Source organism: Idiotropiscis lumnitzeri, chromosome 5 (assembly GCF_059441095.1).
Source record: "Idiotropiscis lumnitzeri isolate Australia: NSW breed Sydney's pygmy pipehorse chromosome 5, RoL_Ilum_1.0, whole genome shotgun sequence".
Taxonomy (NCBI): Eukaryota; Metazoa; Chordata; class Actinopteri; order Syngnathiformes; family Syngnathidae; genus Idiotropiscis; species Idiotropiscis lumnitzeri.
The window spans coordinates 28,429,591-28,448,415 of record NC_142395.1 but is presented as its reverse complement, the minus strand read 5'-3'; the positions used below and the strand labels follow the sequence as shown (position 1 = coordinate 28,448,415).

The window sequence follows — 18,825 nt, the reverse complement described above, 5'->3', positions numbered from 1 at the left end:
AAAACAAGTCAATGAATATCTTTTTGGATGTTCCTCTCATTTTGGTGCTTTTACCGAATGGTGTGCAACACCACTTAAAGGGGACAGCAGAGGTGGCCAAATCATTAAAAAAAAACAAAAGAGACTCATATGCATTTAAATCTATTTAATTTTTCAAAGACAAAACACGAAGCACAGCTGTGTTTCTGTTAGCGGTGTTAATTTGCGAAAACAAATTGAAAATGTCTATATATTTTTCTTATATTCTTTTCATCGTTGAAAGATGTTTTGAGTTCCGAGCATGGGCGTGGAACTAATGGCACTCATATCTCGAGGCGACCTTGTTTACTGAATTGAACATTTGGTTCGAACGCGTTTTCCTTGAAACGACTTTATTGTCTAAACAACAAAAACCACCGATCGTGACCGAGAGTTTACAAGAAGATTGCGGAACGCTAACATAAATGGGATTAAGGAGAGGTTAAGATCATCCGGTGCAGCTGTTCGAGTGGGATATTAAATATTGATTTATCGCACGGTAATGAGCAAGTTGAGGGCTGAGCTAAGTGCTGCTTCCAGATGGATCAATTCATCTTTTCGTACAACGTGTGTCCGATCGGGACAATGCCTTCCTCCCTGGCGTTTATCCGAGCGACTCCTTCGTGGTGGGCCACCGACGAAGAAGAACACTGTCAATCTGCCCGCCCTTAACCCGAAGCCGTGTAAAATATTCATACTCGACGAGAGGCTTGTCTTTTTATTTGTCTGTTTTTACTATATCCCCTCAGTACAATAAAACCTTTTACAAGCCTCCCGCAATTTATCTTTTTGAAATATTAATTCAAAGGTATTATTGTCTGCTGAGGGCAATTACTTTGTTCCATTATTTACTCGCTCTTCCTCACCCAGAGGAGGCTTTTACCTCGAACGCGCTCCGCTACGGCTGCATTGAAATGGGCTTCATCTCAAGCCATTTGTAACCATTTGAATTGTTTCTCTCTATTATGCGCTGCGGCTATAAACAGACGGGCTGTTTTTGTGCGTCATGGGTGAATGACAAAACAAGCATGTATGTTTTTACTCATACAGGCTTAGATTTAGCATCATGATGTCAATATAGTAAATATAACTTCCCTAGCCACTTCAACGCACTTTTCTTAGGTCAACTGACAAGCAATTCCATAAAATGAAAGTATTATATACAGATTTTTGCAGGGGCGGGCGCGGTGCAAAGCTGAGGGGGGCGCGCGGGACCCTTGGGTACATGCTTTTTTTTTCTCCGCCGTACTACAATGACGTGTAATTGCACATCCAGTCCAGTCGTTGGCAGTGGCGCTCTCATTGCGCGTTGCGCGCAGCGAGTATTAAGTTTGTTTTGCAACAGAAATTTTATCATTTAGAGTTGTGGCAGAGAGTGGGTGCTGGTGGGGGGGGGGCGATTTGTTTTCTTCTCGCTTGGGGGGGGGCGTAACAAAAATTAATTGAAAAGCACTGGCTTACTGAAAGTTTATTAATGGGGTTATTTGTTTTATTTCTAATTAAGTGAAATCAGAAATAATTTTTTAAATACATCATGCATGTCTGATGGTAATTTTTGAGATGGTGAAAAGATGGAGTACTTCGTTGTACTGAATTGTGCCGCGACTGAACCTTTTCCTTTTTTTCAGTTTTACTTATTTTTTTTAGCCTTAACTAACACAAGCAATGGTCCGTGCGTCCGGCACGAGTCCGCCGCTGTCCCACCTCGGTAATTAACAACTCATTTTCTGCCATTGACGGCTTAAGTCGTCAAAGATCCATTTTTTTTTTTTAACTCGGCTGGTAGTGAAGGAGTTCATGTCGGGAAAATAGCAGTTGTGACAGTCAGTGTGTAGACTGAGATTTGGATGATATTAGAGTGCCTCGTTGTTGCTGCGTGAAAAAGCTCCATGACAACCATGTTATACAATATTCCTGGATATATTTTCATGCTCAAGTGTGTATTGAAGTGTTTGTTAAAGAAAGTTCCAAGACAAAATATGCTTCATTTTTTATCCGTGTGTGGTTCCCAGATTAAATACACAAACTTACAGCCTGCTAGAAAACCGTTTGATTTTTCAGGATTTAGAAGCCTCATTTTAGAAACTTAGCATTTTTTTTTTTAAATCATTCACTTTTGACAGGGTTGTCGTTTCAAATGTAGATGTTTATTTTCACTTTACGTTGACTTAAAAGCATTTTTATTTTGAACACCTGCATGGCAAGTAGAATAGATGTTACATGATTTTGATAACATTAAAAGTAAAACATTTAGACCAACTAAGAAACTAAATGTTATCATTTGTTCGCATTTGCCTTTGTGATGACCCAGGAGTTCTTGTGAGATAAAATATATTCCTGTGCTGACATGTTCTTCAGTGGAATCAAAAGGTGAAAGGCCAGCATTAACCTATTGAAGTGGCCTTTTTGCCCTCGAGCGCCTCCTCTCCTCGGTATTGATGACTACAATTGTCCATTTCCTCCTATCTAAATCTCAGCCTGTAAATATTCAGATGGAGCTTACACTTCTCCTCACCTATCGCTTGTAATGGTTCCACGGGTCCCGTCTGCCCGCGCGTGTGTGCGTGCACGTGTGTTTGCGATGCCAGCGCTCTATTGAGGCAAAGCCCTCACAAAGACTTTGAATATAATCTTGTCGGCTGGGCCGCCCTGGAAGCAATTTTCTGCTCCTTTTCGACCGCTGTCTTGGAAATTGCAAAGCAAAGCGTTTTAGCTGCAGTGTAAATCCTTGGCATACAAGGCTTTGCCCATCCAAATTAGATTACCCCACCCCCCCCTTCCCCCGGCTCCCAGACCAAGACGACGGCCAGCAAGTGCCATTGTGACAATTGCTTACATGAAAGCTTTGTCCAATTGTTTCCCAAAAGAATACAAATATGTGATTGTGCCAGCAGGCGTTGAGTATTTAGCTTCTTCTCATCTGGTCGCAGCAAATCATGAAGGCCACGTCTTGGTTTGGTCATTTGGCAGCTTTGTCACCGCCATTTTTTTTTCAGCTGTTATTTTACATGGAGAATTTCTGCTTTGCTGTATAACCAAGAAAAAGAAAGTTGTGCTCCCCACAAAAGCTGTGGCCACAAAGTATTGATTACACTTTATATTGTTGCAGTTTGAATAAATTGTCTAATGAATTTTTTTTTTGTCCAGCTGTGAAAGGGTTTTGGGGTATACACAACAAAATGCCCCGATACCATAACAACGATACCTTAAGGTGAACACGGACAATAGAACTTTGTTCGCCAACCACTTGTGGCATTCTCAAATAGTCTTCTTGTATTTCTTTCGACGGACTTTATTTTGTTGTTAAGACAGAGATAAAACATGGCATCCATATTCCTACTTGTTTACCCACCCGACTTGACATTGTTATCGACGATGTTATGGGCGAGTACTCAAATATGTACTCGGTCTGAAAAAAGCAGTCACAATTTAAAAATTTTTTTTTAATTTACTCACTCACTACCAGCCAAGTAAATAAAATGGATCTTTGACGTCTTTAGCCGTCAATGGCAGTAAATGAGTTTATGCTCATTAACTCAACTAAATGGTGGCAATTTTTCTGTATTTTTACTACCCTGAGAAATATATCGTAGTCATTTTCAGAATGCAATGTCAACAATAAATAGCCAACATAAAAATAATTACATTTGCATTAAGGACCTTTTAGCGACATTGAGACTTTTTCAGACTAAAATACACGTTTAAAATGATCACCAAAGAGTCAGAGTTTAGATTTTCCTTTGAACCCAAAAAAATAACAAAATAAGTCATCCTGACTCATGCGACTATATTCCTTTATTAAAAACAAACAATAAATGCCAAATTGGCGGCCAGCCCAGAAAATGTTGAGCTCCCCTTCTCGTACGCCGTTTCTGTTTTAAACAAATGAGGTGATGCCCTCGCAGCGTAAATGCGAGGCGAATATATTCCGCCATGTGTCGTCGCTGCCATGTTGAAGAGGACGACGTTCATGGAAACAGATGCCATGCTTTTTGCGGCTGCTACTGTTGATTCTGCTGCTGCTTGCATTAGCCCTAACAAAGGCAGAGCTGCGGCTTCAAAAAGAGAGCAACAGTCGGCATGAAAGCAACTGCGGCTTTACCGCATGGCTGGCTACGCTTAATGTTGAAATGGCTCAAAACTCACAAAAACGACTGGAAGGCTGCACGATTATAAATAACATGGCAACTGCTTACAATAAAAATACAAACCAGATGAGCGCCTTTGTCTCCATCGTTTGCTCGGAGACGTCTTTTGAGGGCCGCGGACCACACTGATGACTGAAACGTGATCCACTCAACTCCATATTGTGGTCGGCAAACCTTCAAGTCGCTTCGCACCAGGTGTGCCGTATTACCAGAGCCACTTCAGCACATTATCAAACGTAAGTGGCTGTTTAGGATCGTGCAGCTGTTAAAGGTCACGTTTATGGAAATGTGATTGAGATATTTTCCCATGAAAGAAAACAGTGCCGAAATTTTAGCCGTAGTTTCCAAATTGTGGATAATCCGACGGTCTGAGGTCAGAGACATTTTTAAGCACAATACTTACTGACTGTATTAATTAGTTCGTATCGTTCCAAAAGTAACAAAACAACAGAGTACAGATTTTCCAAATATTTTGCAAACGCAAATTTCCAAACTAGCTAGGTAAAATTATCGTTTTTGTTTTGTCCAACACTTACACAAACCTAACAGTAGTGATGGGAAAATGAAGCTTCAAATTTGCTTCATGAACCAGCTGCTGTATTTTCGAGTCCTCTAGATGGCACTGTTGCTTTAAATAAAGGCTTTAAATGCTAAATGCTAATTGCTAAATGTACGGTAGAAGTTTCGGGAATTGTTTCTGAGAAAAATGTCTGTCAAAATGACTCCATTCACATCACATTCAAGGATCAAAGTAAGCTATTAGAACAATCTTTGATATGAAATACACTTCATAGTTGGTGATTTTACATTAATCACAAGACATTATACAAGTAAATACCAGTTACAAGCTTCACAAAAAAATTGTAGTCGAAAAAATGGGATTAATCACATTTAATTACGGAATTTTTTGCCATTCATTAGTTAAAATAAAAAAAAATTGCTCTACAGCGCTATTATTATATAATATATAATATATATACACAACTTTTTGATAGGTACTGGTGCCTACTAAACTCGTGTATTTCCTTGTTGTTCATTCTGCTGATACTTTGAGACTATTTCAAAGTGTTAAAAAGTTTGCAAACCAGCGCTCCGGTCTCTTAAGATTGTGAATGAAAACCTTACTGATCCGCACCATCGTCGAGCCCGCTCGCGCGCGTTTGTTTGCCTTTCATCTTGCGTCGAACGATCTCAGGCCATATGGCGTTGCCTATAGCCTGGAGCTATTTACAAAGGAGCTGAAGGAGTGTCAGTATTGGCGGAGTGTTGCTTAAATATAGGGCAGGACTACGCACAATGCACAGGGCCGTCCGCCACCCGCCTTTGCCCAGAATACACCCTGTGGGCAGCGCAGCACATGTTCTGCGGTCTGCCAGATTAAAGCTCTCTTCACAGCACTGACAAGAGCTTCTTTTGGCTTCCTTGTGCCCGACAACTTCTATTCCTCCTCGTCTCTCTCCCTATGTGACGCACGTCTTCTCTCGGCGGCCTGGTGTGCACCCAACAAATATTTTAAAGACAAGCAGATGATAATGTGTTATTGTGCGGCACGGGGTGCATCGCTGTAAATGGAGTTGCGCCGGGGGGGGTGGAGCGCGGCGCGACATGCTGAAGTCATTTGAGGGAGAAACGGGTGGCTTGCCAGCGGTCGTGGCCGATGAAAGTGTTCGCTTTTAGCTTTTGTTTCCCTCCTTTTAGATGTTACCGACTCTCATCGTTTAATCTTTCGCTTTAGTTTGTCTACCTTGCTGTTGTTATCTTTAGCGTGAAAATCGCGCGCCGCGCCCCCTTTCCGCGATGATTTTTATATCTGCAATATACTGCTGGGCTCTTCGTCTCACCTCTCCCCGGCAAGACAGACGGCTTCCCTCGATACGGCGTGTCCTTTTCTACTCCTCTGTATCAGAGTGATCAGTAAAAATTTAATGACACTATAAAATAATAAAAGTGCCATTAATTTATCACAGCACTTGATGCGTGGGCAATAAAGAAGCATTAGTTCCGTGAATATTTTCAAGGTTTAAAACAAAACCCTGATGCTGCGCAGACATAAATTACCGCGCGTATAACCAATAAGTATATTATGCACAGTATATAAAATTTTATGGAAATTTGTGCTTCCATATTGCACTGGCAGCAGCATGATGATAATTAGCATATCAAGCACTTGCAAAGTTACTGTGGCTAGACCTTCTCATCAAGTATAAAAACGTTGGCTCCCGTAAAGCGGGATTTCCGTCGGATGCAGAGGACAAAACGGCGCTCGTGTCAAATCGAATCATGTGACTCAACTTGTCGTTAAAGTTCGAGTAAAGCGAAAATGCAGCAAATATCTTCCGAAGAGTGTTGCTAACAAATAGCTAGAAAATAAAATGAAGGTTGAAAATCAATTCTTTCTGCTTTCAGATGCAATGGAATTACATTCTAACCAACTGTCAAAATACCTGAGACATGAAATAATGGCTGCGACGTCGTCTGGGATCTTTCTTGTGGCTACATGGCTAGCTAGCTCGCTGACCGCATGTCACAGTTGCATCGGATGATTGCTGATGTGAGCAAAGGCGCTCAAGTTTTTAGTTACGGTATTTTTTGGATTTTTTTTTGTATTGTTTTTTCTCAAAGAAAGAGCTGCTGCAGGTGCACTTTATAGTCTGGAAATCACAGTTCGTGATGTGAAAATGAAGCTTCAAATTTGATTTATGAACCCGCTGCCGTATTTTTGAGTCCTCTAGATGGCACTGTTGGTTTAAATCAAGGTTTTAAAAAATGGCAATAGTGCCACCTAGAGGAGTCCAAAAATACTACAACTGGTTCATGAAGCAGATTTGAAGCTTCATTTCGCCATCACTAATTCCGTTAGTTGGGGAAGTGCGACTCAATCCACACGGCCCTATTTTAGCCACGCCCCAAAAATTCACGAAACTTTAATAGTGAAACACATTTAACATTCTCGCCAGAACCAAGTACGTTCTATTTTCCATAGTTTTCTCTCTGTGCATGTTTTGAATCAATTATCTTCAAACACGTAAAAGGTATTTAGAAGCAAACCTCCGAATTTGCTTTACAGGGTCTTGAATGAAACTCTTGATGGACGGTCCCTGTTCTCACCGAGCTTCTGGGCTCAACGTGATGCTTAATGATCATGACTTTATAAAAGGACTTGATTGATCGGAAGGGACCAACCAAGCACACGGGAGGAACGACATGACGACTTTATTACAGAGACACAGCACCCGTGAACACCGAGTGTCCAAGTCGCATTTGAAGCAGCCCATTGCCCGCCCAGCGAATCAAACATCAGTCACTTTGTCAGCAGGCTGCTCGCTTCTTTCATTAAGAGTAATAATATAGCTGGCTGACGAATCTGTTTCTGCATGCATGTGCCGCTGGAAACAGAGCAGCACACTTAATCCTTTCATTACAAAGTGTTCATATGTCATCATTTAAAAACACTTTTGTAAGCAGAGCCACAAGTGCACAATCACTCAGGTTGCCACAAATGGCGGTAAAAAGAGATCAAAAGACAAATCGTGAAATCTACTACAGTGGTGACTTGAGATGCATATTTAGTATAAATTAAATTTACAATGAATTGACGGCACACTTGACTCAAATCATGGTTCCCCGTTGAAATTAATGGCGTTTTTTTTTTATTCCATTCCAACCTCCCCAGCAAGCTGCAGTTGCATTAGTTGCTTTTCGAGAGGATAAAGAATATATGCGCGTGAGTGCTGTTATTAGGGCCTCACTGATTAATTAATAATAGATTTTTTTTTCCAAGCTTACATCCTGCAAAGAAATCTGCAAAAAAAATATCTGACAATTTATGCAGATCCTTCTTTCTGTTTTAAAACGTAAACAAATATTCTCAGACAAAAAAAAAAAGGTCCTACCAGTAATTCATATCTTTATTGTTGTAAGAAGTTGTGTTATTCATTATGTTTTTATTTATTTTTTTATTTTTATTAAACAGCGAAATGTGAGTATCGGCCACCCAAAAATCCAAATTGTTATATTGCTTTTAAATACAAATAATTCTCTTTATTTTTGTACCTTGATGGTAAACTTCAACTGGCGGGGTGGCGATGAGCATCCCGCTTTTTGCATACATTTTCACTTTCGGCCAATTTGTAACTTTGTTGTTCACACTAACAAAACAGTATGAAGCATTACAAAGAAGGGGCTGAAAGATGAAGGTGTGAGTTTTTCGTGTGTGCAGCAGGGAGGCTGTTAAAATTGCGTCAGGACTTTACCTGAGTATCCGTTTCAACACAAGTGGCAGAGGTCAGCGTGACAACAATTTGTTGGCAGAGAGAGAGAGAGCAAAAACAAAGGACTGGCGGTGACATGCCAGCCTTTTAGTGTGATCCAAGCTAAAGATGGATGGAAGGGAAGAAGGGGGGCGGGGGCGGGGGATTCTTTGTATCATGCAGAGTCAAAGTGTCCATCTTCTAGTTGAGTCTTTGGAGAGTCAGACAGTCTCTCGCTAAAACGCCGTCTATTCACCGAGGAAGTAGGTCATTCAACAATGGAGCCGGCGGCAGTCACCACTCTCCCCCTTGCATAATACATTAAGTGTAATGTGCATCAACTATTCAAAGGCTGTTATTTTATTCCGTCAATGCACATGGACATGACATTTACTATTGTCACGGCGTCTCATTGTGCGTCAAGTACAACACGGTGACAAGTCTAATCGCAGCTCAAGAGGCGACACGGCAAACGCTGAAAATGCTGAATAAATAATGGCGGCGGAGCTCCGGGCGCTGTCGACCAGAAGACGATGACGGAAGAAAATCTCAGCGTTGCAAAGACAGCCGCGACCTCGCCGTGTGCTCTGGATCGCAAAATCAGTCTATTTCGAATTTCTCCTGGCTGCCATTATATTGATGACGCGCCACGAAGCGCTGCTTAAAGAGTCGACCGTTATCTTTTCCTCATTTTTTATTGTATTGTGATATCTCGTGTGGTTCCTGAACATATGTTGTTCATTTCCAGGAAAGAGGACATTTTGAAGGAATCGGCCACCACCTTGGCAAGCTTGGTGAAGACGGGAAGATTGGCCACAGAGTCATTGACCTCACCAGGCCTGAGGATCTTGATGGTAAGGACATATTTTTCCTTAAAGTCTATTTTTTATTCTTTTACATGCTTTAAGTTTAAATGAAAATGAAAAAAAACATTACAACAAAATATCTGTTTAGAGTGCACCCCCTAGTGGGGACGTATCAGAATTACAGGGAAAATAAAATTTATCATCATTTTATTTTTCAATTTTTTTCAAGTTGGGTGGGCCGGATTAAAACGTTTAACGGGTCACATTTGGCCCCCGAGCCGTAGTCTACCCAAGACTTCTCTAAATCATGTTCAATCCCTCATTCAATTGGCTAAAAAAATGCTAATTTATCATGCTATCAATGATTAAAGTGGTCGGACATGTGGCCGGCACGACGCATCACAACGAGCGCTAATGCTGACAAAAAACTTTAATACTTCATAAAAGCAAACAACATCATCTTTCCAAACTCTTTTTTTAAAAGTCTTTGAGTCATGAGTGATGAAATAACTAAAAATAAAATAAAAATACTGATTTAGCAGTTTAATTAGCGTCAATGAATTTGCACGCACTTCCATTTGGAGCTGACCGTTTCATTCTGCACCAAAACATCACAACGATCCCTTTTTGACAAAACAAGCATGTCTGAAACCGAAATATCTTCAGCTTTCAATCTCAAGGCAACAGAATGCTGCACAAATCTTGCACAGTTAAGGAAGAAGTTGGCATAGTTTGACGACACAAGACAGTTGAGCCTTTTTCAACATTTCAGTTGGTTCGTAAATCGTGCAAATAACCGACGACATGCGGACAGACCAATCGCATCGATTCCTGGGGGGAAAAAAAATGAAATTGACGATATTTGGAGCCCCGATTCCTTGCCTGACCGTGACGCTACGCAAGTTTTCAGATGTTGTTTTAACGTTGAACATACCCACGTTCGCCTCCACCTGGCCATGTGACCCGACGGCGGACTGGTGTTGAAACGAGTGCGCGGTAGACATGTGGGGGCTGGCATGAATGCTGCTCCGAAGGAATGCAGGTTTTCACAGGTAGGTGAGCTCGAGGACAAGGGCGCCTTGGGACAAAGCTGGCTTTTCTCCAAGCTCGGACTCCCGCTGCTGTTGTGCTTGTTTGAGGTCTTGGGCACAGGAGAGTAAATTTTGCTTGCACCATAGTGACAAAGCGTCACTTCTCTTTGTGGCCCTTGCTTCTTCGCAGGAGCAAGCCGAACGCACACAGCACCGGTGTTTGTCCAGCATAAATATTTGTGGCTGTTTCCATGGCACTTGAGAGCGAGAGCAAAGAAGAAAATGGTTATGACTCATCTTTGATACTTCAGAGTGTCTGAGAGAAGGAGGAGAGATATTTCTCAGGACAATGTAACCCAACATCTTGCAGTGGCATCACACACCCTCCACATCGCGTCGACTAATTACATTTGTAGCGACAACAAGGGGAGCGCTCGTGAGAATGACATTTAGTCGGGCTGGGCCGATCCATTCATTGTAATAAATTTAAATAAATTGAATAAAACTCATTCACTGCCATTGACGGGTATACAAGTCAAAAAATGCCATCATTTTACCTTGGCTGCTAGTGAATCTTAAGAAATTATTCTTGAGTGATTGATTAAAAAAAACTGATTTTATTATTATTTTTTTTTTAATATTAAACAGACTTTCAAAGATGATTGAATGAGAATGTAGAGCTGGCTAATAACTGGCTAATTGTTAGCCAGTCTGATGTTGACTGCCTGGGCGTCATTTTTGCCTGCGTGGCTACTGTAGTCTGCGAATGTGCACATTCCGTGTTTATTTTGATTGCGTTTGTTCTATAAAGTAGTGATGGCTCAATGAAGCTTCGAATCTGCTTTATGAACCATTTGTAGTAATTTTGGACTCCTCTAGATGGCACTTTGTTCAACATTGGGCTGAAAGCAAAATGAAATTTTTTAAAGCCTTTATTGAAAGCAACAGTGCCATCTAGAGGACTTGCAAATACAGCAGGTGGTTCATGAAGCAAATTTGAAGCTTCATTTTCCCATCACTACTATAAAGTCATTGAAAGCTTTGTCATTCTTTGGCCAACTGTGGGGCATCACAATGCGTTCTCACAACCGGCGACGTTTAGACTATTTTGTACGGAAAATCGTAGACATTCTGTTCGCAGTAACATTATCTCGGAAAAAAATATTTACTTGATTTTTGGATTTTTTTTTTTTTTTCAAATAATGGTTGCAGCCCTAAATTTTCGAGGTGCACATCCACGTGAGACACGGAGGGACGTCATCCTTCTAGTGCTGATTGTCCCAGTGGGAGTTTTCCCTCGTGAGCGATGCCGGAGTCAGGCGGGGCTGAAAAGGAGCACACACCACGCCACTTGTGCCCTTTTAATTCCTTTACAGGGCCAAGGGAAAGGCTCACGCCAGACGCCTCCCAGCGGCGTTCCCACTGGGCTCGGGATTATAGGAGCAGGCCGGGGTCAAAGGAGAGGAGAGGTCCTGTTCCCAGAGGGAGAAGCGCTGGGAGCCAGGCTGGTCGGCAGGACTCAAAATACATCATCAACACTGCGAATACGGTGGAGGAGCAAAACACACATTGTTGATGGATGGGGATCAGCATTTTATGATGTGAACCACAAAGTGTTAACTCTACTCACAACACTCCGAAAACCCTTCTTGTAAAGATCTTGCCCGCCTCAGAACCAGTCGTTCCCTGGCATGATATTCTTGATATATACAAGCATCTAGCTAAAAGCAGTTGCGCGTGCTCTTTAATTATTGACAAAGCTATGATTAAGTTATTTTCTGGTCAAAAGTCATCCAGATGTGAGGGGGAAAGGAGGGTGACATTTTTTTTAGCCGTTGTCTCAACGGAACATGTCGAGAAGAGGGGCGTTTATGGAGAGCACACTCGTTCCTCAGTGGCACACTTTCACGAGGAGGAAAATGACACGGCGTACCTCCCAGTCGTTGCGCAGGGTGTGAAAGCCGCCTTAGTGTGATGAAGGTCTCCCCTCCAGAAGCGAGCGGCCGCACTGAGCGGGCTCTGTCATCACAACGCCTCACAGAAGGCTTTAAGTTGCTTAAGCTAATATTTGCAAAGCGCCGACTGGAAAGTCGTGGTTGGAGCTACGGAAAAGGGATAGGATTCCCTCCGTTTTTTTTTTTTTGTAAAGCCACGAGCCGCACGCGTGATCTCGCCACTCTTTGATTTGAGCTGATAAAAACGTTTGGCCGCCGACCTTTTTTGTGGCATCGACGACTCGCGACCAAGATTTGGTCGGAAGGCCGTGAACGTAAAAGTCTCGAGCAATGATCCGAGAATGCCTCGCAGAAGTCGTTGTGGGAGTAGGAAGAAAAGAAGACAAGCTTGCTTTGTCGTCTGTGTTTTCTTTCTGCACGAGAGCTTGGAGCGCTTCCAAATGTAATTGTTTGAAGGGGATCTGTTGTTTTTCTTTCACTCGGTGAGGCCGTGGGATTTGAGCTCGTTTTTTTTATGGCACGAGACGGCTTAGTCGGTCGGCTTGGATAAACTAATAATTTAGCACAGCAGAAATAGCTCAGCTGGTCCATGGAAAGTAATCGGTGGAATTGATTGCTGATTAATTGTCTGAAAGCAATTGAGGAAAAACATGTTCATGAAATTAGCACTCGACTGATAGGGAATTTTTTTAAGCTGATGCCAATTCTGATATTTGGTAGGATAAAATTTTGATCACTAAAATAACGTTTTTTCTTGTCCTTGTCGCTTGCAACGAAATGATAAGAATGACATATTTGAAGGTCATTTTCTTTGTCTTATAAATGTATAAAAAGATTGATAAAAATCTTGCAAAGAAAAAAAATATTAAATTAAAACAATAATATCAATAATTAAGAATGAATTGATCCTTATTTGTCCTGAACAGTGGCTGTGAGATTAATTCATAATTTTACTCGTATAATATTGATACATTTTTTCTTAATGAAATGAATTGAAATCCAAGTCCCCCACAATTTGGTTTCTTAGTTTTGCTAGATAAATAAAAGTAATACAGTATAACCTATAAATATAAAATAATGGTAAAATGTCATAAAATAATGTGAAAAACAGTTTTCACATATAAATACAAAATCATGAAAAAAAATAATGTGAAAAATGCTTTCATACAGTGTAATCAAGCTAAAACTCTCTCTCTCACACACACACACACACACACGCACGCACACACACGCAATGAAAAGTTTTTGCAACACAAAGCAAAAAATAGACCTCGCCACCTCTCGTACAAAAATAAAGTTGAGGCACTCGGAAATAAAGCACCTCCGTATTTAATCAAGACATTTCGTCAAATGTCCATGACGGCGTGTGTGTGTGTGTGTCAGTCATCATGTTTTAGTGCAAAGTTGGATGTTATGAAAGACAAGACTTGAATACAATAGACAGGACAAAAAAGCACCAGCGACATGTAGTTGCATGTCGGCTGCGTTTTTGCACGTGTTAGTTGGGGCGCACAGCACACACGTCTTTAATGAAGACGGAAAAAAAAGGGGGGGGGCGGGGATTGACATGTTAAATGGGGTTTAGCTCTCTCGTAATTTGTGTCACTTTAATTAGCATGCTTTGAGCTCTGGCTCCAGCAGCCTGCACCCCGAATGTCATGTCCTGTTTGAACACACACATTAATCCAACATGATCCCGCTCGGAGGGAGAGGCTTCATTGTTGCCGCTAAACGCCTGCAGTCGGAGGTGTTACCAGCGATCCCAACAGGATCGCGGCTTCGTTCTCGGCGTTCCTGTGAGCCGCGACTCTTGACGCCGGCCTAACATGTTCAAATCTCTCCACGTCACGCGCACTCAAGAACAAGTTGGCTTTTGACTTGTTCACGCACAGCAAATGAAGGAGAAGGGCTGCCTCTTTCTCCACACACGGAGCGCGCGTGCGTGCCCCAAGGCAGCCCGAGGAGCAGACGTGCAAAGAGGTGGGAACGACTGGAGCAATGCTACCCTCTGGCTTTGTGCGTGGTCAAGTCTGAGCCTGCAGTCCACGGGCTCTATTTCTTTCACTTTTCTCCTCTCAACATTTTTATTCCCCCCCCCCCCCCTCGTAAACATAAAGCCATTTTTTCCCTCCCTGTAATTCATGCTGTTCATCTGCAAGGTTTACAGAAGAGACAAATTAAAAAGGGACTGTAATATCCCTCTGTCGCACGTGAGCCACGGGCCTCATGAATCACAATAAATTCTATTAAGCAGCACTCCCTCTTTGTTACACCCCCCCCCCCCTCACAACACCGCTAAAGTATCACCCAGCCTCTGTCACGGCTAACCAGCTGTGTTTGTTTACACAATCACGCATTCACCTCACCGATTCCCAAATGTGCCGCCACTCCGAGACAAACTGCGCTTTAACGCTAATCGGCAAAATGTCAGTGGCGTGTCGTGACCTCCGAGTGGGAAAGATCGAAACAATATTGCGGTAAATTGCTTGCTGGGAATTGACGGGATTTAATGAGTCTGGACACTAATGTGCAGGTTGTGTCATATATTACCTGACAATGCAATGCACGCGCTCACGTTTGAATAGCCGCTCCTCGGTCTGCTGTTCTAAGTCATTTTCTCGCTACGTTTCTAAACACGAACATCCCCCAACATGTGTGACTTTTGTGTATCAATGCCAAAAGTGAGTCTGCTTGCCAATGTGATGCCACGTCAATTTGTGGCTATGGTATCTATGATCGGCAAGAAATCAAAACGTGACAGGAAAAGCCTACTTAAACATCCAAACATTAGTCTAGCACAATCGATGGGTGAATGAAGCTTCAAATCTGCTTCATGAACCTGTTGCAGTATTTTTGGACTCCTGTAGATGGCAGTCTCTGTTCAACATTGGGCTGTAATTGCTATTTTTAAACCCTTTATTGAAACCAACAGTGCCATCTATTAGGACTCCAAAATACGAATTTGAAGCTTCATTTTCCCATCACTACCATTCAACATGAGATGGAAAGTGATTCAATTCTGAACACAGCAACATCCCAATTATGAGCGGGTGTGTGCACTTGTGCAACCTGAATATTTCAATTATTTTTATTGTTATTTTATTTGATTTATTTGTTTACATTTCTTGAGTTAGAAATGTTCTAAATAAATACAGGAAAACGTTTTCTTTTTCCAAAAAGCCTGTCCTTTTTACAGGGGTGTGTAGACTTTTTATATCCACTCTATAAAGTGACTCTCATGTAATTTGGTGCACAGCACAATTCAGTCAAACCAGCCGATTGATAATTCAGTCAATTTCAGTCACAAATCCGAACTGCGGACTGTGAATGTCCGTCGCCGCAAAGGTATGACTTCATTTGAATGTAAATCGCCGCCGCATTTGCATGACGGTGACGAGAGCATCCGTACGAAGGGTGAGGGGGAAAAAAAAAAAAAAACGGTGACGAAAAAACGCCCAATCTTGGCTTCCCTCCAGTAGAGCAAGTCACGTGGCAGGTTTGCTGGTTAACAACGGATGTGGCACCAGCTAATGGAAGGCACTTGTTTTGTCCCTCCCCATAAGCGGCTCACCTCTGCCCATATGCATGCACACCAGTATATAAATTGCTGAATCAGTGTCAGTGATAGAGTAATGGGCCAGGAGGCATCGTAAATTACGCCGAGCGCTCCCAGGGTGCAGACACTGGCTGTCTTGTCTGAGTGAGCGCTGCGCTCCTGAGCTAATGAATACCTTCATCTGGCCCCGGCAGTCAGCAGATTGGCCCACGTTGATGGATACTGTCAGCCCTCCGCCACTCCACATTTCATTGCACAATAAACATGCTTGTCAAAAGCAAACAAAGTGAAATCAATTCATCCTGTCCAGTGAGTGCATGCTAAATGAAATTAACCAACTGTGGGCTCCGGTGACAGCAGCGCGAGTGTATTATTTCCGCCTGCAGCCTTCTGGAGCCTAAAGACGGATGAAACGTAACACTTGGATTTGGTGCGTTGCTATTTTTGTACGTTACGTGCTGCTGTGTTTGCACATCGATGTAGGGCACCCAAAACGCATCAGCACAGGTTCAACAAAAAAAAATAGGAAAAAAAAAAATACTTTTAGGTCAGAAAATATTCAGTACAATTTTTAATATATATATATATATATATATTTATTTTTTGTGTGCTAATCCATACCTCAATATATATATATATAAAAAATATATAAAAATTTGAGAGGACAGAAATTGTTCGATATAAAAATCTAATTTTATTCAGGGCATACGACAAACATTTTTTCCAGTCTTATAAGTACTTTAATTTACTCTTAAATGGTTATTTAATAAATACAGGACATCTTGCTCAATTAATAAAACATTTTTTTTTTACAGGTTATTTAATCATGCATGCATATATTTGATTTCCAAATGAATGCTTTTCTTTTGGACTGTGTATATTTTCAGTGGCAGGCGTTTGCGCTTGTAACAACAGAATTATGACTGTCCAATTACATTAAGCGAAAGCTTCTGTGCCGTGTCGCAACATTTGTTTGTTTTCCCCCAAGCCTGCGGCGATACGTTGCTCTTGACTGCGAAAGCGTAAAAACGTGCTGGAAACGGAAGCAGGCCGCAAAAAAAAACATTCTCACATGAACTCCTCCCGCATTTAAGTGCAGAGTTGAACGAACAGGACCGAGCGGTGAGTGAACGAATGTCTATGCGCAGCCCGCCGGTCCTCATTAAGAATGTGATTTTGTTTATCATTTGAAATCATAATAGAAATCAAAGGCCAGGTAATGTGTGCCAGGCTGCTGGTGCAAGGGTCTAATGAGAAGGCTTCACATGTGGATGATGAAATATGCATGAGTCATCCCAAGCTTTCTTTTGCAGACTTGAGATCATTAAAGATGTATCGTAGCATATGGAAGGCCTTTTTTTTTTTTTTGTCTTATTTTTTTTCTCAGCCTTGTTTATCAACATGTTTTTGTTTGTTGAAATATTCATCGTGCTTTTATTTAATTCTTTCACATCTTACTTATAAAAGGAAGCAAATGTGCATGCAAACAGAAATCATTATCAGTTTGATGTACAGTTTAATGCGGGGAGAAACTCTGCTCTGCTGAGAGTGAATGCCCTGATTGAGAAAGCAATCATCTCATCACCGATGTGTGAAGAACACTTTCTTTTCCCCTCAAAAATCTCAACTTCTCTGCTTTGCTCTCCTTTTCCCAAGCTGCCTCAAGCCCTCTGTTGCGTATTAGTTTTGGCGCCCATGCACATTTGTATGGATGCCAAGCTGAAAAGTAAGCAACTGATGAGAGTGTGAAAACATACAAATAGCGCCCGCAATTATTATAATATATAATGTCCCTGCGTAAATTTGGGATTCTAGTTACTTGGTTTTTTGACAAAAAATAAATACATAATAATGCAATAAATCACGGGATTATTTTTTTTTTGTTAAAACAATCATGACTTAACAGCAGGACATAATAAAATTTTAAAAAGCTATCTCTGGCCCCATCTTGTGTGTCTAATTTGATATACAAGAAACCAGAGTTCCAAATTAAAAAAAAGAAAAAAAAATCACAGACCAGTTGTATGAAACCTGAGAAAAAGTTTGGGAAATTTTGCTATAAATTATATATTTATATTTTTTACATTAACTCACCTTGCCTTTTATATTTCTTGCAGAAAAAAATAATTGCAAGAATGTAATGAATGGAATACTATACAGCATGATGTTTAAATGCACTGTGTGACCTATCCAAATTAAAAATGTGAAGTCTAAGTAAAAAAAATAAAGAAACAATTTACTCTCATCAATATGTGGTAAAAATTACCGTCAAGATTGTTTCATATCGTTTCTCTAGTATCGGCTTATTTTTTTTTACTGTAACAGAGTCTGAAAGTCTGCTTAATGTCACAGTGTGAAAATACAGAAGGCCCTCTGGAAAGCAAAAGAAGGCCTCTCTATTGCCATGTGTTTATAAAAACGTGTGGGCCTTGGGTTGAGTTGCTGAATACACACAGTCAATGTTCACACTGTGCGAGTTAATCACAGGCCACTTTTGAGAAGGCTCGTCATTAATCCAATGTCTCGGCTCGCCCGCTCGGTTCCCGTCAAGTCAATGGCACTGCCGATAATCCACTATCTTTGGCCAACAGGGGGCGCCGGGTCAGCCGAGGCGAGAGTCTTCAGGGAGTCGAGAGGGAGGAACAGCAACGAGCCACACATTAAGAGGCCCATGAATGCCTTCATGGTGTGGGCCAAAGATGAGCGGCGCAAGATCCTTCAGGCCTTCCCGGACATGCATAACTCCAATATTAGCAAGATTCTGGGTAGGTCCTCACAAGTCACTTTGCCCAAAATCACAAGGCACCAATGAAGCCATGATGTTATTATGTTCTAACTGTAAATGTTCATAAGTCCAAATAAATTCCACTGTATTTCAAATTGGGTAGGTCGGTAGTAAGTAGGGATGGGGGAGTACACCAGAGAATGTCTCTTGTCTCACTCGAGTGTGAAAGCCACTCAGACAGTGTGGAATGGAGAAGACTTGTTGCGCTTTCAAACTGTAAATAAAGGCGCTGGAAACGTACGTACGAAACTGTAACGTCTGAAGTGAAACAATACA

General features: G+C 41.5%; 1 protein-coding gene across 3 annotated transcripts in view; it reads left to right on the top strand.

The window, feature by feature from the left end:
- The window catches only part of sox6 (SRY-box transcription factor 6), a 140,465-nt gene that overhangs the window by 118,973 nt on the left and 2,667 nt on the right, over positions 1–18,825 (top strand). For all 3 annotated transcript variants that reach the window (XM_088295782.1, XM_088295781.1, XM_088295780.1), the window contains 2 exons: positions 9,165–9,270; positions 18,356–18,529. In XM_088295782.1, the coding sequence (XP_088151908.1) occupies positions 9,165–9,270; positions 18,356–18,529 (280 nt within the window). The remainder of the gene's footprint in view (positions 1–9,164; positions 9,271–18,355; positions 18,530–18,825) is intronic.